Source organism: Thamnophis sirtalis, unplaced genomic scaffold (assembly GCF_051295495.1).
Source record: "Thamnophis sirtalis isolate CommonGarterSnake01/CBP01778 unplaced genomic scaffold, rThaSir2_p1.2 scaffold_5, whole genome shotgun sequence".
NCBI classification, from domain to species: domain Eukaryota; kingdom Metazoa; phylum Chordata; class Lepidosauria; order Squamata; family Natricidae; genus Thamnophis; species Thamnophis sirtalis.
This window is the reverse complement of record NW_028261385.1, coordinates 107,215,436-107,235,552: the sequence shown is the minus strand read 5'-3', so window position 1 is coordinate 107,235,552 and position 20,117 is coordinate 107,215,436. Positions and strand designations below refer to the sequence as shown.

General features: G+C 40.5%; 1 protein-coding gene across 1 annotated transcript in view; it reads right to left on the bottom strand.

Moving 5' to 3' along the window:
- Positions 1-19,127, bottom strand: part of MAN1A2 (mannosidase alpha class 1A member 2) — a 64,029-nt gene extending 44,902 nt beyond the window's left edge. The window contains exons 1-2 of the mRNA XM_087716466.1: positions 18,245-19,127; positions 79-334 (exon numbers count right to left, since the gene is read on the bottom strand). Coding sequence (XP_087572592.1) covers positions 79-334; positions 18,245-18,555 — 567 coding nt within the window. The 5' untranslated portion in view covers positions 18,556-19,127. The remainder of the gene's footprint in view (positions 1-78; positions 335-18,244) is intronic.
- Positions 19,128-20,117: the final 990 nt, after the last annotated feature.

The following is a 20,117-nucleotide window of genomic DNA, read 5'->3' as shown; positions in this document are numbered from 1 at the left end:
GATAGTAAAAATTCCCAAATTCATGCTTTTCACATCAATAAAGATAAGGAGGTAACAACCATTAGCATAACTCATTACCTCTTTAATTTTATCTCTTTTTTCTCGTATATCTGGATCCACTGGATCTCCACTGTTTATTCCTACAAGATTTGGCACAGGGACTGGTGGCAGAGGATTGCTACTTTTGCTTTTCAAACTTTTTACAATGTTGTTTTTCTCTGTCTGAATTTCTGCTTGGATCTCATCTCTTGACTTCTTCAGTTTCTCTTTCGCTTCCTCTAGTGCTTTTTCATGATCTGCACGAATTTTATTTCTCAAACGTTCTTCTTCTTCCCTAAATATAAAAACAATAATAAGACTAATTTTTAAAGGTAATTCAAATTTTGTTTTTGAAAACTGTTGTGAACAAAACACATTATTAAATTCTGAATTTAATCTGTTATTATCCAAGAATCTATTAAGTATCCTAAGCATAAATGAAGATAACTTGCTAGGTAACTATTCATCTACTGGTATTGGAGGATTTAAAGAAATTACATTAAAGAAAGTATAACAAAAAGTTTTCAGTAAAACAAATCTTAAATAATTAAAACTTTTTTTACATAGTCAAGAATTTCATTTCATTTTAATAATTAGCAATAGATTGTGTAAACTACCCTATATGCTGTAATGCATCATATTAGATAAAAGCACTTGAAGGAACATCTAGTCTTATGTTTAGTGCATGTGATTTGATGTACACGTGAAGGCAAAGTAAAAAATATGAGTTTGATGTAGGATCTGGTTCTCATATCAGCATCATTGTTCTCTTATTTTTGCTATTTGTCAGAAATCAGTTTTTAAAAAGTTCTAGATAACGGATGTGGCAATCCCTGGAGACAGCAGAAGAGAAGAGAAAGAACTGGAGAAGATAACAAAATACAAAGACCTACAAATAGAAATAGAATGACTGTGGCAAAGTCAAGCAAGAGTAGTACCAATAGTAATAGGTGTCTTGGGTACAATCCCAAAACAACTGGAGCACAATTTGACCACCATTGGCATTGACAAACTCACAGTCAATTGTAAAAGGCAGCTTTAATGGGAACAGCTTCCATCCTGCGATGATATCTATAACACCATCAAACACCCAGATCTGCCTATCCCAGGTCCTTGGTAAGGGCTCAATAGGTAGACAAAAACATCTGCCAGTCTGATCTGGCTGACTGTGTGATGATCAGTAGTGGTAGTAATAGTAGTAGTTGTAGTAATGATTAAAAGGGGAAGTAAAAAAGATAATGAGAAGGAGAAGTACTACACCCAACTACATGGGTTAATATACATAGACATTAGGCAGCACCGAAAGAAGTAGGTGTTCAACAGAGTGATGGTATGAGAAAAATTGTCCCTGTGTTTAATTATTTTGGCATTAAATGCTCTATAGCAAAGGACCAGCCCGCAGTGCCTCAGCCAGCAAAAATGGAGCTCGGGGGGGGGGGGGGCGCTGTATACAGCCCTCCCAAGTTCTATTTTTACTAGCAGAGGGTTGTAGGAGGCTGTTACAGCTAAAAATGGAGCTCACAAGGGCCACAGACAACCCTCCCAAGCTTCGTTTTCTTTGGCAGAGATTGCAGGAGGCTGTCGCAGCCAAAAATGGAGCTTGGGAAACCATTTTCACTGGCAGAGCACTCGGGTCACCACAGGTGCCCCCAACATGAGTGACATCGAGCAGGCCATGCCCATCCTAGCCTCCCAAGGTCGAATACAACCCTGATGCGGCCCTCAAGGAAATTGCGTTTGACACTCCTGCTCTATAGCACTGTTCCGAGGAAATGAGTTGAAATAGTTTATCTCCAGGATGTGAGAGATCTACAGATATCTTCTCAACCCCCCTTCTGACCTGCACAATATATATGTCTTTTATAGAAGACAGATGCTTTTAGTTGTTCTTTCTGCAGCTTTAACTATCCATTGGAGTCTATACCTGTCCTGTACCAGACAGTTATGAAACTACAAATAACAGACTCAATAATTCCTCTGTAAGAATGAATCAACATTGATGACAACTGGATCCATGGAAAGGGATCCAGATGTCATCAATGAATCTCAAATAAAGTAAAAATTGAGAAAATGTTCAAAATCACCAATGAAAATGTTGGCATATTATGAAGTCATGTATAAGCCATTCCCATGACAGCAACACAGATCTGCAAGTATATGCAAACCAGTGGTGAATTCGTTATGGGTAAGTACAAAGTCATATAGCCTGGTGGCAAAGTATGCCATGTTGGTATCAGTGATTATAGTCACAATGGCTGGAAGTCCATGTTGTGGGGGACACTGGTACATTTTTTCCATATATTATCAAATTTCACGGATCCTGTATTTAGACCCTATACCACCAGTAGTCCCAGCTGTATACAAGACACCATAGACTTTCTAAGAATTCTGAATTCTACTGACAATCTCCCTAACACCACCATTTCAGTCACCATGGATGCTGAGGCAGTATATGCTAACAACTCCTACCTTAAATAAAATGAACCCTGAGCTTCTTCATTATGCCTTTAATATAAATTTTCATTTTTTATATTAGAAAATATAGAAATATTTTATTGTTTTATTTTGATTGTGAGCTCTTGCATATTATGTTGATGTAAAGTACATGCATTGGGTGTATAAGGCGTGTAAGAAGATATCAGTACTCTAACTGTATCATATACAACAAACTATGTTGTTTAGCATGCATCATTTATAAAGTGATTTTAGCAACTGAATATGTTTAATTTATTATGAAATAGTCTTTTAAATTCAGATTGTATGAACTGTTTTATTATCGAAACTGTCAGACCTGCCCTAATCCAGGCCCTTAGGAAAGAAAGACCCCCAACTCCATTTGAGTGAAGTGATGGGTTCTTTTACTAAAGGATGCTGGCTACACTAAAGTCAAGCTAGAATTAAATTTCACATACAGAAACATTAAAAGGGGTGAATCCAGTGCTACTGTATACTGAATTGTTGTAGGCAACCTCATTGAAAGGAAAAAGGTGCACCCAGTGGTCCTGTTGATAATTAATGTAACACCTAAGTACTGCTCCATGATCCCATTCATACATTCACCCTCCATTCATTTCCGGATGATGAAAAGAGCTAAGCCCTTGAGTGGTCCCCAAAATCTTTAAGAACTCTTGCCAAACACACAAAGTGATGTAGATTCCATGATCTGAGATTATTCTCTCTGGAGCTCTCGTGCAGTCTATAGACAAGCTGTACCAACAACTTGGCTAAAGTACAAGCAAATTGAATTTTTTTGACAAGGCACAAAATGTACTTGTTTAGAAAATAAATCAGTTATCACCTAAATCACTGCATTTTCCGAACTCTCGGGTAGTTCCACTATGAAATCCATTGAAATCTCTTTCCATGGGGCTTGGGCATGGCCACTAGTTGGAAGAGCCCAGGTGTGTTCCCTTGTGGCCTTTTGGCAGAGGCACAGGTAGGGCAAGTAGTTACAGACCATTAGCCATTGACTCTCACCTAAGCTAAACAATCTTTATGGGTTTGGAATAATTTGTCCTCCTCCAGTGCTGCTTTCAGGGTGCCCTGTAATGCTCCAACTACCTAGGATTTTAGTTTAGCTTGCGCTCTGGTGGTGACTGGAACCAGGATGGGATAACCAGTCTAACTACCTCCGGCTTTGAACTGTTATTTGGTAGTAGTCTGGATAAGATGTTCGTCCCCTCTGGGAGATATCACAGTGTGAAATTGAACGGGTTAAACTATTAAGCCCAACAGACTTGTTTGGGTGACAATCTTGGGGGGAATGTTTTTAGGGCAAACAAAAGGGGTTTTCCTTTCTTCCAAGAAATGCTTCCAAGTTAAGAGTGCCCAGCATACCGCATATGTTTCCTTTCCCAAACCGCCCACCTACATTTGGTTTCGATAAGCTTTTTGGAAGTATGGGCACATGGCTGCAGGACCCACTGCTCATTTTACTGCAAGAGCACTGGCCCCATCATGACATCACAAGTATCCCTTCTCAGCTTTGCCAATGGTAGCTTAGGAGTAGGGACCTCAAAGTTCTTTTCCAGTTCCCTTTTGGGCCCATCTCACCGAATCTTTAATATCCTGCTTCTTCAGTTCTTATAGGGTTTCCACTTCAGTAGCTATGCCAAACCTAGCACGAGGGATCTCTCCATGCTGGGTGCTACAATAAAGCTCCAAGTCTCTGTGTGTACCCCCATCCTTATCTCTATTGGCTTGATGAACATTGCTGGCCCCTGCTTGCTATTGAGCCATCCAGCTGGCAAAAAGCCACAGGCACTTTAAGTTGCTTGAGTTTTAAGCCTAGTTTTTCAACTAGGGCAAGACTGACTAGGCATCTGGTGCAACCTAAGTCCAGGGGGGCCACTAGGTTCCTCTTGCACCCTGAGGATGGAACCACCAGTTCTATGGAGATGGTCACTGGGATGACTGGGCAACTTACCAGGGGATCATTGTCAAACTCAGTGTCGCTCTCCATCAGTGCTGCTCTTCATCAGACCATCAGTTGGAACAGTCGGAGTTCTCTCAGCATCTTTGAGGGACGGGGTGAACTCAGCGACTTCCTCTGCCTCCAGATCTGTCTTTTGGATTCTCTGAGGAGGCTTCGCTAGCTTCTTAATGGGCCTCAAAGGTGTCCCCTGGGCTGGGCGCGTAGCTCGGCATTTGAAAGATCAATGCCCCTCCTTCCCGCACTTGAAATAGCCAGTGGAGCATCATTATGGGCTCTGTACACTGGTTGACAGCTTCTTTTCTAGGAGGGATGATGTCAGGAAAGGGCCAGATCAATTTTTACCTCCTCCACTAAGATGTACCAGCCATGGAGGGTGTGTGTGCCTGGAAATGCACTGGTAGATTCAATGGTAGATTCCATTGTTCAGCCCATCTTGGAAACATCCAATTAGGCTGTTCTGCGGCTAATTAGTCAGCCAGGAGGCCAGGTCTCAAAAGTCTTGGGTGAATTCAGTTATGCTCCACCAGCCCTGGTGTATGGTCTTGATCCAGTCTCTAACCTTGTGGTCAGCTAGGTTATCTTCAAGATACATCCAGAGTGCTGCCATGAAACAATGTTTCGCAGCTCCGAGGCATCATTATGGAGAGTGACCATCCACTTCACAGTGATCCCCTCCAACACCATAGTGACACACCACACCTTGGTCCCCTCAGTCACTATATCCAGACCATATTTTTGCATGTAGGTCCAGACTTGCACCCGGAAGAACCCCCGTTGCTTGGGGTCTCCATTGAACTTCACATCGAAGGTCAGTATCTTGTGACCTTGCTGGCGCAACTCCAGCTGGTGGTACAGGCTGGAGTGTTGGACCTGCGGGTAACTGCAGAGTTGAGGTGGCTGCTGGTGCTGTGGGAATGGATGCCCCTGTGGTTGTGGGTACAGCTGCAGCATTCCCCACTGGGGCTGTGTCATTTGGGTAGCCGGCTGTGTTCCTTGAGTCAGGGACTCCCCTCAGGAACTCTATGGCTTGTTTCAGCATGCAGCCCTCTTGGTCCAGCTCCTCCATGGTCATTTTTTCCTCAAGCTCCAATCATGGCTCCCTTCGGCAACTGCCATGGCTTCCACAGATAGAAATCACCCCCTATTCTTCCCATTGTTCTTTCGTCTCACCCTAAGAGGCCACCAGGGCTTCAGCTGGTTGTTACAGGCTCCCGCCTCTCCCAGCCATTCAGAAGGCTCTCCTGCAGGAGGTTTTGATGATGCTTCCCCCCAGACTTCCCTCTCCTCCTGGTCGCTCCCTTGAGCTGACATTGTATGTATGATCCCCATAGTAGAGGTGTTTCTCCAGGCTAACATGACTGCAGCTCTAGCCCAGTGGTGGGTTGCAGGCGGTACACCCCAGTACGGGTGTACCAGATCCTACCCGGAGCACCGGGTAATGTTCCGGTACAGTGCTCCGGAGGGCCCGCCCGCCCGAGCTCCTTACCTTTGGCGCTTCTGTGCACGCACAAACTGTTATTGTGCTTCCCTGGTCTTCGTCAGTTATTGTTCCTCGTCCCATTTTCACATCACATCCCCATACCTATTCCCCTTTTGTTCTCCCCATGCCCCTTCTGCCCTAGCCTTTGATGGCAGGATGCCAGCAAGGCACCAAGTTGAAGATTTAGTGACTTCTCCTTCAAAGTGGCTGGGAGATATAATGACTACACAAAATAGAAATATTTCAAATGTATTGACATTAAATCTCACTCTAAACATTTGAGAAACATAACTTTGTCTTTTTTGGTGAAGGTAACATTTTTAATATCAGAACTTATGTTTAAATTTTAACATTACTAAGAAATATAGTTTTAAACAAAGTTAAATGGCTTATTAATCACAAAGCAGCTTTTTTATAAAGATATTTTTTAAAATATTTGATCAGCTTTAGTTTTTTTTATCTTGAAATAATATTAAACTTATTTTTGCAACATTTTCAGTTCTACAAAACAATCACTTGTGTCAACATTTTTCTGAATTCAATACCATATATACATATCCAATGTTGCAGCTATATTTTAGTGTCCTTTATCAGATGCAAACATTTTCACTGTAAAATCCCAATGTTTATTTATGTATTCAGTGTACCATTGCACCCTATACTGTCCTCTGGCAGTTAACTTCAATAAAAGCAGCATATAAATCCCATACAATAATATGATAATGCCAGACAGGGTCAATTCTTTGTCTTACATATGCTTTTTGGGTATACTCAAGTTTCACCTCACTTTTACTAATTTGATTTCAATGAAATGTTTTTTTTAAATAAAATAGAAACTAGCTGAAAACCAGTTCCAATAACCCTCTGTTTTTCAATTGTCTCAGAAGTATAACACCAGCAACATGTCTTGTTGGAGAGCATATGCAAGATAGGTTAATTCTATATAAAGACAGCAAAACACCTATGAGCCAAGCTTATATGTTAATCCCAGGAGTTTGAGTTACTCTGGAAAAGTAGTGATAACCAACAAAGCATGTGGAACACAGGAGTCATATTTCTACATCAACTTTCACTTATGAATTGTAATATTTTGTACCAATTATAATTTCTGAGTGGTCTTCAAAGGAAGCCCGATGAAGCATGCAGTGCAGTATTGCAGCAATTAGGTAATAAGGTAAACCATTTTTGTCAAAATTTTCTGTGCCAAATAGAGCTGCAACTTGCCACAGCCTCTACCTGGCAACCAGCAATGGTTATGTGTCCAGGAGAAACTCCCAAGTTAATGGACCTGTTCCTTCAGGGAACATGTAATTCCAGTCAGAGTTACAACCAGAGCCACAGGGAAGCAGCTCCATCTTGCTATTTTGTCCCATCCAGCCACCAACATTTTCCAAACATGACATCAACACCAGTTTGGGGTTTAGGCCAAAAAAGCTAATGATTCTAACAGCATGACCACCACCCAATTTGCATGGAATAAAAAAGGAAGTGAAGCACATTGAGACTTGCAAGATTTTGTTACTATAGCTATTGTAATAAAAGTAACTCGGGATCAATACAGTATCTATTTCTTAGTCTTTTATAGCTAACACCAGAGAATTCCAGACCCTTATATTAGACTGAGAAATCCAAACTATCTTGGAAAAGGTAATAGCCAAGCATATTTATACTGTTGCCAAGAAAATTGCATTTATTTATTCTTGTAGTCATTAGGAGTTCAGCTCAACTTGAATAAGCTTTTACCTTTTATATTTTTAGTGAAAAAATTCCATTTCTAAAAAGACAATGTTTTATAAAGATAAGCTAGGTCTAATGAAAAGGTTAAATAAAAAGGAAATACATTGCTCCTATATTTTTATTTTTTGAAATATTTGCAAATATTCCATAAAATAATTTCTAAATATACCTTTGAACCTACTTAAATATAGATTTAAATCAAATTACATCTATTCTAAACAAGCTGTTGGTACAAGAAAGTCTTGAAACAATACTGTGAGTGATACCTTTGAGAGTTCTTATGTTCAAATACATGTTCTAAGTATTCAAGAAAATTAATTTTATAATAGCCCTCAAACACCTAAGAGAGAGAGAAAGAGAGAATGAGAATTACAGAGTTGGAAGGACCTTGGAGATTTATTCAGTTGCTCAGGCCTGCAAAGAGCTTGCAAAGGGATCTATCTCACTATTAGAGAGCATCAGTCTGGAGAAGGGTACCAAATTTTTTCCAAGGCATTGGACCTACTATGGAACTCAGTGAAGGCAGTCACCAACAAATGGAGGAAATATGGCACAAGAGTGGCATTATCAAGAACTGGAGGTCTCTCCAAAATTAATGAAAAGAAAAGAACTGGTCCAAAAGGCTGCCAAGAGGTCTACAGAAAATTAAAAGTAGTGTAGGAAGTTTTGACAAGTACTGATTGTGTACTACATTGACAATGATCTCCTGTATTCATATGTCTGGGCTATGGGATAGGTAGGCAAGATAGAAGTCTTTTCTTACAAACGATAACATCCAAGCCTGGCTATATTCTGCAAAAACCTACATCAAGTCTGACAAAAGTATGTGGTAAAATGTGTTATGATCTGATGAGGCTAAAGTTTAGCTTTTTAGCCATAATTCCAAAAAGTATGTTTGTCACAAAACAACACTGCGCATCATCAAAAGTACACCATAGCCAAGTTAAGTATGGTGGTGCAGCATATACTTTGGGGCTTCTTTTCTTCAGCTGGAACTGTGGCTTTAGACAAGGTGGAGGGGATTAAGGAGAGTTCTAATATCAATCAATTTTGGCACAAAACCTTCAGGCCTCTGCTCAAATGCTGAAAATGAAGAGGAATTTCACCTTTCAATATGACAATTATCCAAAAGCATACCTCCAAATCTACAAAAAAAAAGCTTCATCAGAAGAAGATCAAAGTTTGGGAATGGCCCAGCCAGAGCCCAGACCTGAATCCAACTGAAAATCTGTAAGGTTTTGGCTCGTCAGGGCTCCACTCCATTGTGCCCACCACCGGTCAACTGAACTGAGCTGCCACTGCCACCAGGGAACACTGGAGCCTTCGTTGCCAAGCAGCTGATCAGTGGTTGGATCAGCCCCCTGGAATACCGATGATCAGCTGTTCTAGGCAGCAGGGATGGCCACTGCTGCTGCTTGCCGCCATTAGGCAGTAATTGACAGCGGAGATCGGCAGTGATCCCCGCCACCTAGAACAGCTGACCGGCAATATTTTGGGAGGCCAATCCAACCACCAATTTGCTGCTCGGCAGCAAAGGCTCCAGCATTCCCCGGTAGTCACGAGTGGCAGCAGCGATGGCAGGCAGTGGCAGCAAACGCCACCGCTGCACCAACCCCTCTTCCGGCCGCAATATTCACTCTATAAGATGTACAGACATTTCCCCCCACACTTTTGGGGGGGAGTGCAACTTATAATGCAAAAAAATATAGTATATGATAATACAGTGGTGAGAGCACTGCTCTTTTGATGTAGGGGATTGGGTGTTGAATCCCAGTTGGTACCTATGTTACCTGTAAGTAAAGGTCTTTTGAGAAAAGATTACCTAATGCTTTATTCAGATATGAGAGTAACATGAACTAAAAGAGCCATGCTGGTTCAGACATCATTTGGATTAAAACAAGATCTGTGCCAGAAGTTGGAGAAGCAGGACAATCTAACAATAAGTGACTACTGGGACGAACCAAACAAGATAGGACAAGAAAACCAGAAATTGATAGAATGCTACTACAACAGCAGAGCTAATGAGAGGTGAAACATATGAAGAAGCTATGGATAAACAGAAGACCTGCAACCACATAGTGAAGAGGAAGCTGCTATTACACTTGAAATAGATCAACTACACATTACATATTGGACTCAAGAAGAATGGAAGAAAAATTGGATGTTTAGCCAACTTCTGAAGCTGGAATATCACTGCCACAACCTGCATTACAGAACACAGTAACTGCTATGAGACATAAAATCATAAATAAACTAGCTACACTCTTGAGACCAATTACCAACATTTAGTGGAGAAACACCATCAAGCTAGAAGCTACTAATAGTGCCCTCACAACAATCCCTACTACAACTCAAACCAAGGAACTGGTGGTATACACTACAGCCACTATAATTCTGGAGATGTTTGCTTACATGATCAAAAGGAACAGCAGTGCATACCCCAAATGGAAATGAGTTGGAAACTAAGATCAAAGTTATTCAGAGAGAAGTTACTCAGCTGGTAGAATTTCTCAGAACAGGAACCAGTCATTGTCAACATCGTAATAGCAGACATCTAACAGTGGATCAAGAACATAAAGAGCTGGATAGTGCCTGGCCCGGACATGGTCCATGCGTATTGGCTAAGAAATTCATAACTGTACACAAAAGCCCAGCAGCACAGATGAACCAGCAGCTAGCAGTATGCTCCCACCCAGACTGGCTAACACAAGGACGGACAGTGCTGAACATGAAAGGTAAGGGGACAGCATCAGCCGACTACCAGCCAATAACTTTCCTTCCAAAACATGAAAAGTTCTATCAGGAATCATAGCCACCAATCTAAAGGAGGACATAGGCCATATGAGTACAGCTCAGAAAGATATTGGAAACAACGCCAGAAGCTCAAAACACCAGTTGCTCATAAACAGAGCAGTTGCCCAAAACTAAGTTTAGAAAGGCTAATGTGAGCCTAGCCTGGACTGACTACAGGAAAGCCTACAATTCATGGATCTGTGAACATTTAGCACTATACAAAGAACTTCATCAATAATTCATTGGGACTGTGGAAATCAACACTGGAAATCAACTCAAGACAATTCACACAAGTGACCATCAAGTGTGGCATATATCAAGGTGATGTATTATCCTTTCTGCTATTCTGCATAAAATACCCCAATCAGATAATCATGAGGACTGGTTATAGAGACAATTTCAAGCATGGAACTATCGTCAACCACCTCCTCTACATGGATGCATACAAGATGTATGCTAAGAGTTAATGAATGATTGATACGCTCAGCCACTTGACACACAACTACAGTAAGAACACTGGGATGTCATTCAGACTAGAGCCCTATAACCTTATAGTAGTAAAGAAAAGGGCAATAGTTAAGGCTGATAGAGTGGAACTACCAGTGGGCCACATAGCAGACATACATACCAGCTACAAAGCTAGGGGTTTGCTTTTGATGGCTTCACGCAAAGGGGCTTCTTGCTGCAAAGGGCTAGGCTAAATCATGCATATCTTGCCAGGAGCAAGAGCAGAAAGACAGCAAGGTAAGCTGGGGGAAGATGGAGCAAAGAATGGCAGTGGCCTTGGAGTGCAGGGAGGTGAGGGCAACTGCACTACGACTGGGATGAGACAGCTGCAAATTTCTGGGGTATAGCAAGCTACACCAGAGCCATACAGCTCTGGGTCTGCTTGCTATTCTGCAAGGCAAGATACAGACCAGCAAACAGGGCAGAGATTTGGAGGGCGGGTACAGGGGGATTGAAGGCAGTCCCTTACCTTACTGAGGCTTAGAGCTGGGAAGGACCAAGTCTGGAAAGACTTGGGTTGGGGAGTTGGTCCTTAGGTAAAACAGGTACAATTTGCTTAACAACAGCCACCGACAGTGCCATTGCCAAGTGATACAGTCATGGAATGCCTCAGTTTACAACTTCATTGCTCAGCAACAGAAATTCCAGTCCCAATTCCAATCCTAAATCAAAGACTACCTGTATTATTTTTAATGCGAAAAGCCATCTTAATAGCAGATAATTATTTTCAATAAATTGGCAGTTAACACTGAACTAGATCAAGCTATACCCTTTGCAACTGTTCTGTCCTTATTACCAACCAGCCAGTAGTTTAGATTCCATTTATTTCCCTTTCTGAAAATGAAAACAACACTATAGCCACTGCGCTATTTGTTTAAACAAACACCACTGCAAAATATTTTCTAGAAGGATGAAAAAAGCAAGACACCTGTGTTTTTAGCAGTCAGTACACCATTAAAGAAATTTTAATATAAACTAGATAACTAAGAACAACCAAGCCAGTCTATCTAGAAATATGGTAAGCTGAGGAAGGATGTGTTTTCTTTTACTTCTAGAATCTATAAAGTATATTTGATGCTATCAATTACTCTAAAGCATAGTAGGATTGTGTTCATTTAAAATATGATTCAGAAGTGCTTCAAACTTTAAGTGAACACAAGAGGACCCTGTCTGCTATTCAATAAAATATCATTCCACTTTTAGTACATGTGCTGCCCTAAATGTAAACTCTGTAATAATGAAATTATCAGGGAATTTGGATTAATTACTTATTTTCCCACAGAAATATATCCTTCTCTCAATGCTGCAAAATGTTACTTTATAATTTGTAACATTTTCTCCCTCCAGAGGCTTCAGGAGGCTTCCCTGAAGCCTCTGGAATACAACACGCAAACCTCTGCTTTGCACATTGGGCGGTTTTTCAGGGAAGCATCCGGATGGTGAAAAACGGCCAAAAATCTGACAGGGCAATGCCTCGCGTGCCCTCAGAAATGGCTCCGCATGTCACCTGTAGCATGCATGCCATAGGTTCACCAACACGGGACTGTAATATCTATTTTCATTAAAACACTGTAACCCCACTTTTTTCAGGATTCCAAATAAACTTGAAAGAGTAATACATTAAGTAATTCAGTCACTACAGATAATGCTATTCTTAAAACAGCATTGCCTTTTTTTCAGATTCTAACAGAAGCCTGAAAAAATAAATCTGCTTTAATGAATGGCAAAATGGTGCTTGCGTTTGCATGGTATCAGAAGTATTGCCCAATGGTTTTCAAAGAGTGCACAGTTTTAATATAGCATATACTGCTCTTTACAATACTTCATGTAATTTTTTTGTAAAACAATACAATACAAACCTCTAGAACAATTTAATATTATGAATAGGAAGGAACGCTACTTTTCTGCAAGACAAACATTGCTTTTATCCTCAGAGGGCAATCAAGTTAAGCTTGGAAGTACATAATCTTCATTAACTAAAAATGCAGGTTCATACTCATATATCTTCAGTGGGTGGCACATGAACTCATTATAATTTACTCATTCATCAAAAAGTACTGTAACTATAGAAGTTCTAAAGGAATCAACTTAGACATAATGTATCTTGGTTTATTAAACTGAAATATACGTATATCTTGTTCCAGTACTTTGGACTCAAGAGAATCTTTTGCAACTTTTTTAGGTTCAGCAATCAAATATATTTTTAATTATTAACCATAATTTCCTAATATATCTGAACATGGTTATCAGATTGAAGAAAAAAACAAGATGAGAAAACAACGTCACAGTTTCAGGTTTCAACAAATCAGACTGCAAAGGTAATTAAAGCAGCAGATTTCTTCTGCTCTGGCAAGTAATCAAAACATATTGCCTAAGCCCAGAGAAGCTTTTAAATTTTAATACAATACTGCCTATCTTATCTAGGCCATTAAGTGGAGCGTCCTTAAAATTAAGTGTGGAGAAAGTTGATATCGATTCAAGTTAACTAGAGAAAAGTGTCTTTCGTATACTCCAAATGACCAGCTTAAACATGAAGGCAAAAGGTGTAGTGAGAAATCTTATATATGCCAGATAATCTCCTTTTCAGCTGACGTTCCTACTTCAGATAGCAGTTTAGCTATCTTTTTTGTTAGATTACATTTGATTTTAATTAAAACTAAATATTGTATTTGAGAAAGTGGCATCAGCAGTAAACCACGAAGAAGCCAAAATAACAGCATATCCATGACATTATCTAACTTGCCATTACATATTTGCATTCCATACAATCGAAGTATATAAATTATGGTATTTGAGTGATGACATAACATCTTTGTAATCTTTGATTTGTTACTCACTTTTCACTTTAGGAGTTCAAGGAGGCATATATAATGCTGCCTCCTCTATAAGAAACAACTTTGTGAAAGAAGTTGGGCTCCTGTTCCCCTTGCTATGTATACCTACAATTCACATGACCCAAGAGTCTTTTTTTTAAATATTCATAATAGGTTTGTACTCGGACTAAGCAGAAAATTATTTTATAAAATTACACTGGGATTTCTTAAAACACTTATAAGAAATTATCATTCAATTTGATTTTATTTATTGCAGTCATAGACCAGCCAAAAGTTATCATTCTTATGATCCTAACTTAATCCTGGCTCCAATAGAAGAGAATATTTGTAGCCTAAGGTTTATGTTTATCCTGGCTACCTGTAAAAAATTACTTAAAATGTCAGTGTGGTTTTCCAGATAGTATGAAAACATTTTTCATAATCCAGTTTGAAAAATGATTTTACGAAAGCTCACAAAATATTTAAAGGTGCCCATTTAAAATACATTTAATAAAATTTCTTAGAGAAAAACTAAAATAATTAATTATATACATTTTACATTTTATTACATAATTATACATATACATTTTATGGATACAGCAGAGAACAATAATGTAAACATTAATATTCAGAATTCACCTCCAGTTTTATTTTTGTAAGGTTTGTTTTGTCTAAATTATAAATTAAATAGTTTTAGAGAAATAGTTTTAGAGAAAATGTGCCACCACCACCACCCTGCATAGCTCTCAATGGTGAGGAAAAGTGTTTTGAAAGTAGGATGTCTGTAGTACAAAAAGAATGTCAATTGCTAACATAAGCCAATATTTGGCAACCAATTCCAATAAATATTATTCCCTTGGAAGGTAATCAGAGACATACACAAAGAAGAGAAAATAAAGAGCATAAGAACTGAATTGTGCATACAAAATGTTTGCCTGAATATTAGACTGAGCTCAGCGAAAGCAGATCTGACAACCTTGGCAAAGATCAAGGAACTAGTCAGTAAACTAGTTCCTTGAAACCTCTCTAGATAAAGGAGGGATGGGAGATTTCCCCCATGTGCTCCAGATTGCTGCTGTCTAAGAGGAGATTGTAGGACAATGGTTTTCCATGAGTTTCAGCACCAGGAGACCATAGAATTAGCCATCTTGCTTGCAACAGCCATAGAAACTTTTAAAAGTGCAAACCTCATTTTCTACTCACTTTCAAAAATCACCATTAACTACTTGTAAGCCATTAGAAAACTTTGGAATGATTATTTTAAAACTGAAGCAAGTCTGTCTTCAGTGCTGAATGAAAGAAAATTGTATTCATAAGCTTCAGAATTTAAAGAATAAGTAGCAAAAAAACATATGAGATTTTGATCTTAGAAAATTATAACTGGACTAAGGATCCAGATTTTGGAATTAATTATAAAATGCAACCAACTTCTCATGGGAAATGGATCCTGTTTTGGTTTTTAAAAGAAACAAATATTTTTATGATTTTAAAAAGTGGACACTAGAGAGGACAAAGATGTTAGATGGAACAAAACATTGTAAGGAGTCTTTTGTAGAACAGATCTGAACATAGTAACTAAAATACCAACAATGTCAGTATTAATGTTTGTTTTTATGGACAGATTATATCCAAAAGATGTTAGTGAAGAACATGGTATATCTGACAATGTAGACAATGTACCAAAAGTGGATTTACAATTGAGAGGCCAAGAGACTGACTTAGAAAAAGGATGTTTCACTAGATCTACAAAAGGAACTAACTTGCTACAGTTTTAAAATTTAAAAGGGCAACACAACTGACAAACCAAGAGAGTGACCTAATGTAATGGTACATAGGAAAGCCTTGGAAGAAATGCTGCCTAAGGAACAATCTGAATAGGAGAAGGCATAGCCCACAACTGGGCAGAGAAAGAGTGGGAAGGAATCCTCCCTAACTTCTCAGATGTAAAAGAAAAAACAGGAAATTTGCAAATTTGCAAGATTCTGTTAATGTATGCAGCTTTACAATATAGTATTATCCTTGTCTGCCTGGGAAGGCTGATACCTAGTTTTGTTTTATAGAGAAGAGAAGAGAAGAGATACAAGATGAAGATAAATGTTTGTAATTTTAGAGCGGAAAAGTTACCAAATTTGTTGTGATGAAGGTTGGAAATAACTTCTTTATATATTTCTTAATTATGTTCTTACTTTGTTCTTACCTTTTCCTTGCATGTTTTACTCCTCTCTATTCTCTTCAGTTTATTTTTTATTATACTTCCTATTATCATCACAATTCTTAAACATACTCACACACAAACTTCCCCTTTTTTGTTCAAGGAAATGAACCAAGAAGTATTGCAGACAAGAGAACTCTACAAATATGACATAACACATTTCCCAACATGTTTTTCCTACAAACAAAACTATTAGATTAAAAAATAATATGTCTATATATTCAAGTCTTTAGAAACTAGGGCTGCATCCAACTGTTGTCCCTCCAGATCTCTGACAGTGGAATTGGGAGAAAGTGTTTAATGGTCATTTACATATTATTTCTATTCCTACATTTCAAACTATTCCTCATCTTTTCAGAGCAGAATAAGTGGAGAAAAGCAGAGAAAGTAAATTACTGCCCATCATCTGTCTTGCTGAGCATCTCTACCAGTTCTTTTAGTATTAAGGTTCCAATAGAGTAAATGTAATATAATGGTATGTGTTTTGGGCTTGGGCCAGATTCAAATTCATTCTCGGCTTCAGAAGCTTACTTTGGGCCAATCATTTTCTGCCAGCCCAAATCCCTCCATAGAGACGTGGTTGTTGAAAAAAACTGAGGAGGGAATGGTACATATGCCTCCTTGAGCTCTTTGACAGGAGGCAACTACAAAAAATACATTCATTTTTTGAACGTTTGGGTGCTTTACATGTAATATTTAATATATAATAATACTCTTTATTACCTAAAGTTAGATTTGTAAAGTCAGTCTCTAATTTAAAGTCATTGGACTTTAATGTTAAATAAAACTGAGTCATTCTTTTAAATTTTGTTATAATTATATAATTAACTAAGTAACTGAACTGTATAAATTCAACAATATCCCAATTAGGTCTGGTATTTACTTTTTTCTTGAAATTAATTGTTTTTACTATTTCATATATTTTTAAAAAGAAAAACTGATAAAGTATATATAAGCAAAGTTCAGAGTTTATTATCTCATTGATAATATTGCTTTTTAGTTTTTGTCAGTTTTTCATCCTGTTGCATTTAAAAACTTTGGGCATTTAAAAACTTCCAGATTCCATTTGCTACGATTCTTAATGTTACAAGTCTGCTTATAACTGGTTTTGAATGTATATGAAAGGCAGGTTAAATTACTGCCAGCATATCTGTTGATATCTTTATTACTTATTTTAGAACTGACTCAGCTCTTTGTGAGACTGACTACATTTCAGATATACAGTGATGGGTTTCAAATTTTTTTAGACCCTCTTCTGTAGGTGTGGCCTGCTTGTCGGCCATGTGACCGGGTGGGAGTGGCTTGCCAGCCATGTGACTGGGTGGGCATGGCCAACTTGTAAAATGTGGTGAAACTCACTTAACAACGCTCTTGCTTAGCAACCAAAATTCTGGCATTTGAAGCACGCAACTCTTTGCACCCCTAACCCTTTAGAAAAAAAAAACCAGGGGTGTTCAAACTTGTGGACTTCAACTCCCAGAATTCCTCCTCCAGTCATGTTGGCTCAAGAACTCTGGCACTGAAATATGCAAGTCTTAAAGCTGTCAAGTTACAAGACCCTTGCACCCCTAACCCTTTAGAAAAAAAACACCAGGGATGTTCAAACTTGACAGCTTTAAGACTTGTGGACTTCAACTCCCAGAATTCCTCCTCTCGCTCTTCATCTTGATGATGTGCGCACGGGCGGGGGGTGGGGAGGGAGCTGGAACCTGTTCTAAATGGCACTGTAGATTTGTGGAACCTCTTCTATAGAAGAGGTTAGAACTGGCAGGAACTCACCACTGCAACACAATTTCGCGAATACTTTTATCACCACATGTCAAATTAGCAAGGACAACAGACTACTGTACCACTATCTAAAGCTTTTATACTCCTGGACCCTCAGACACGTTCCAGAAAAAAAGGCATTTGTCTTCTCTTTTGTGGATTTTTCCTGTATTGCAGTCCTTGAATGGCAGTGTTCAGTTTGTAGAATGCCACATTTGTGACTTACCTTGAAAGAGAAGAGTCACTGCTAGAGAAAATGCGATAAAACTGCAATATTTCAAACATCAAGTCTATGACAAAACATAGTGGGGGTGCTTCTTCTGGACAACCCTAAGCAACCCAAGTCAGAAACCCATCAGCATACCATAATTCTTCAGCAAAACACTGCATTTCAATACCGACAGGCACTGTTATTTCCCAGAAACATATGGCATCCCACCAACTGAAGGCAACAGGGTTACCTGTGTCTGTGCTGGTCGTGGCCCTGCCCGTGAATCAAGAAGCCACCCGGGTTTTTCCCACCGTCGCTGTTATCCACGTGAGGAATCAAGACATCTTCCAAGCCCAAGTCGAACCGTTTGTGTTTCGAGGAGTCCGGCAAAAAGAAGAACGCCCCAAAACACAGCGTGATGAAGGCACTGAGGATCAGCAGTAGGATGAACTTCTCGGACAGTCTCAAGGTAGCCCTGTGATGGGGGAAGGAGGAGGACGGACCCAAGTTGCGAGGCGGGATCCGGCGCCCAGAAAGAGGCAGCAGAGCCGGGGTCGTCATCGCGCCACGAAGGCGGGAGGGGCGGCGGCGGCAACAGCAGCAGCCGGGAAGACGACACTGCTGGCTCACACCCGGGAGCGGCTACCCGTCCTTACCAAGGCAGCCCGGAGCCACGCGGGAAAGCCGGCATCGCAGCGGCTCCCGCCAGGCCGGCAGACCCCCAAATCCCAGAGGCCTGGGATCGATCCGGCCCGGCCGCGCTCATCCGGAGCCAGCAGAGGCGGCGCGGGCGGCAGCGAATGGAGACACTGGCTAGGAACCGGGGCTTCAGGGAGGCCCAGAGCGGCACAGAGATGGTGGCGGTGGGAGGGGAAGAGACTCATTCAATCACCACCACCGCCTGCCCAGCTGGCCCAGGGACCGATTCCGTCTCATGCCCTTCTGCCCGGCAAGACACGGCCCCCGGGTCAGCCGGTGTCGCGGCGGGGAGTAGCCGCGTCCCGAATTCGGCACGAGCGCCGGAGCCTCCTTCCTCCCGCCAGGCAGCGGCGACAGACAAGCCCTTCCACGCCGCAGCTTAAACCCTCGGCCGGGCGACGACTCGCTCTGGCATCCTGCGCGAGAGTCAACCCGCCTTTGCGGCTGCGCGCGACCGGAAAACGGAAGATGCTTGCTCGCTCACGCCCACGTCCGTGGAGTTGCAATGTAGAACGCGGCGGCAGTTTCTTTCCGCTCTCGCGCGCCCTCCTCACGCGAAAGGCGGAGCTACCGTCCTTAGCGGCCGCGGGCGACCGTCCTACCCGAAGCTCGGCCGGGACGCTTGCACACTAAAATATTCTCTCTTTCATTTAACGATATATTGAAAACGTCTCATCCTGTTCTAAGACACAATACAGTACAATAGCAGAGTTGGAAGGGACCTTGGAGGTATTCTAGTCCAACCCCCTGCCTAGGCAGGAAACCCTATACCATTTCAGACAAATAGCTATCCAACATCTTCTTAAAGACTTCCAGTGTTGGGACATTCACAACTTCTGGAGGCAAGCTATTCCACTGGATTAATTGTTCTGTCAGGAAATTTCTCCTCAGATCTAAGTTGCTTCTCTCCTTAATTAGTTTCCACCCATTGCTTCTTGTTCTACCCTCAGGTGCCTTGGAGAATAGTTTGACTCCCTCTTCTTTGTGGCAACCCCTGAGATATTGGAACACTGCTATCATGTCTCTCCTAGTCCTTTTTTTTCATTAAACTAGACATACCCAGTTCCTGCAACCGTTCTTCATATGTTTTAGTCTCCAGTCCTCTAATCATCTTCGTTGCTCTTCTCTGCACTCTTTCTAGAGTCTCCACATCTTTTCTACATCATGGCGACCAAAACTGAATGCAGTATTCCAAGTGTGGCCTTACCAAGGCATTATAAAGTGGTATTAACACTCCTTTGAGTCTATTCTTGATTCTGTCCCTCTGTTTATGTAGCCTAGAACTGTGTTGGCTTTTTTGGTAGCTGCTGCACATTGCTGGCTCATATTTAAATGGTTGTCCACTAGGACTCCAAGATCCCTCTCACAGTTACTACTATTGAGCAAGGTACCACCTATACTGTACCTGTGCATTTCGTTTTTCT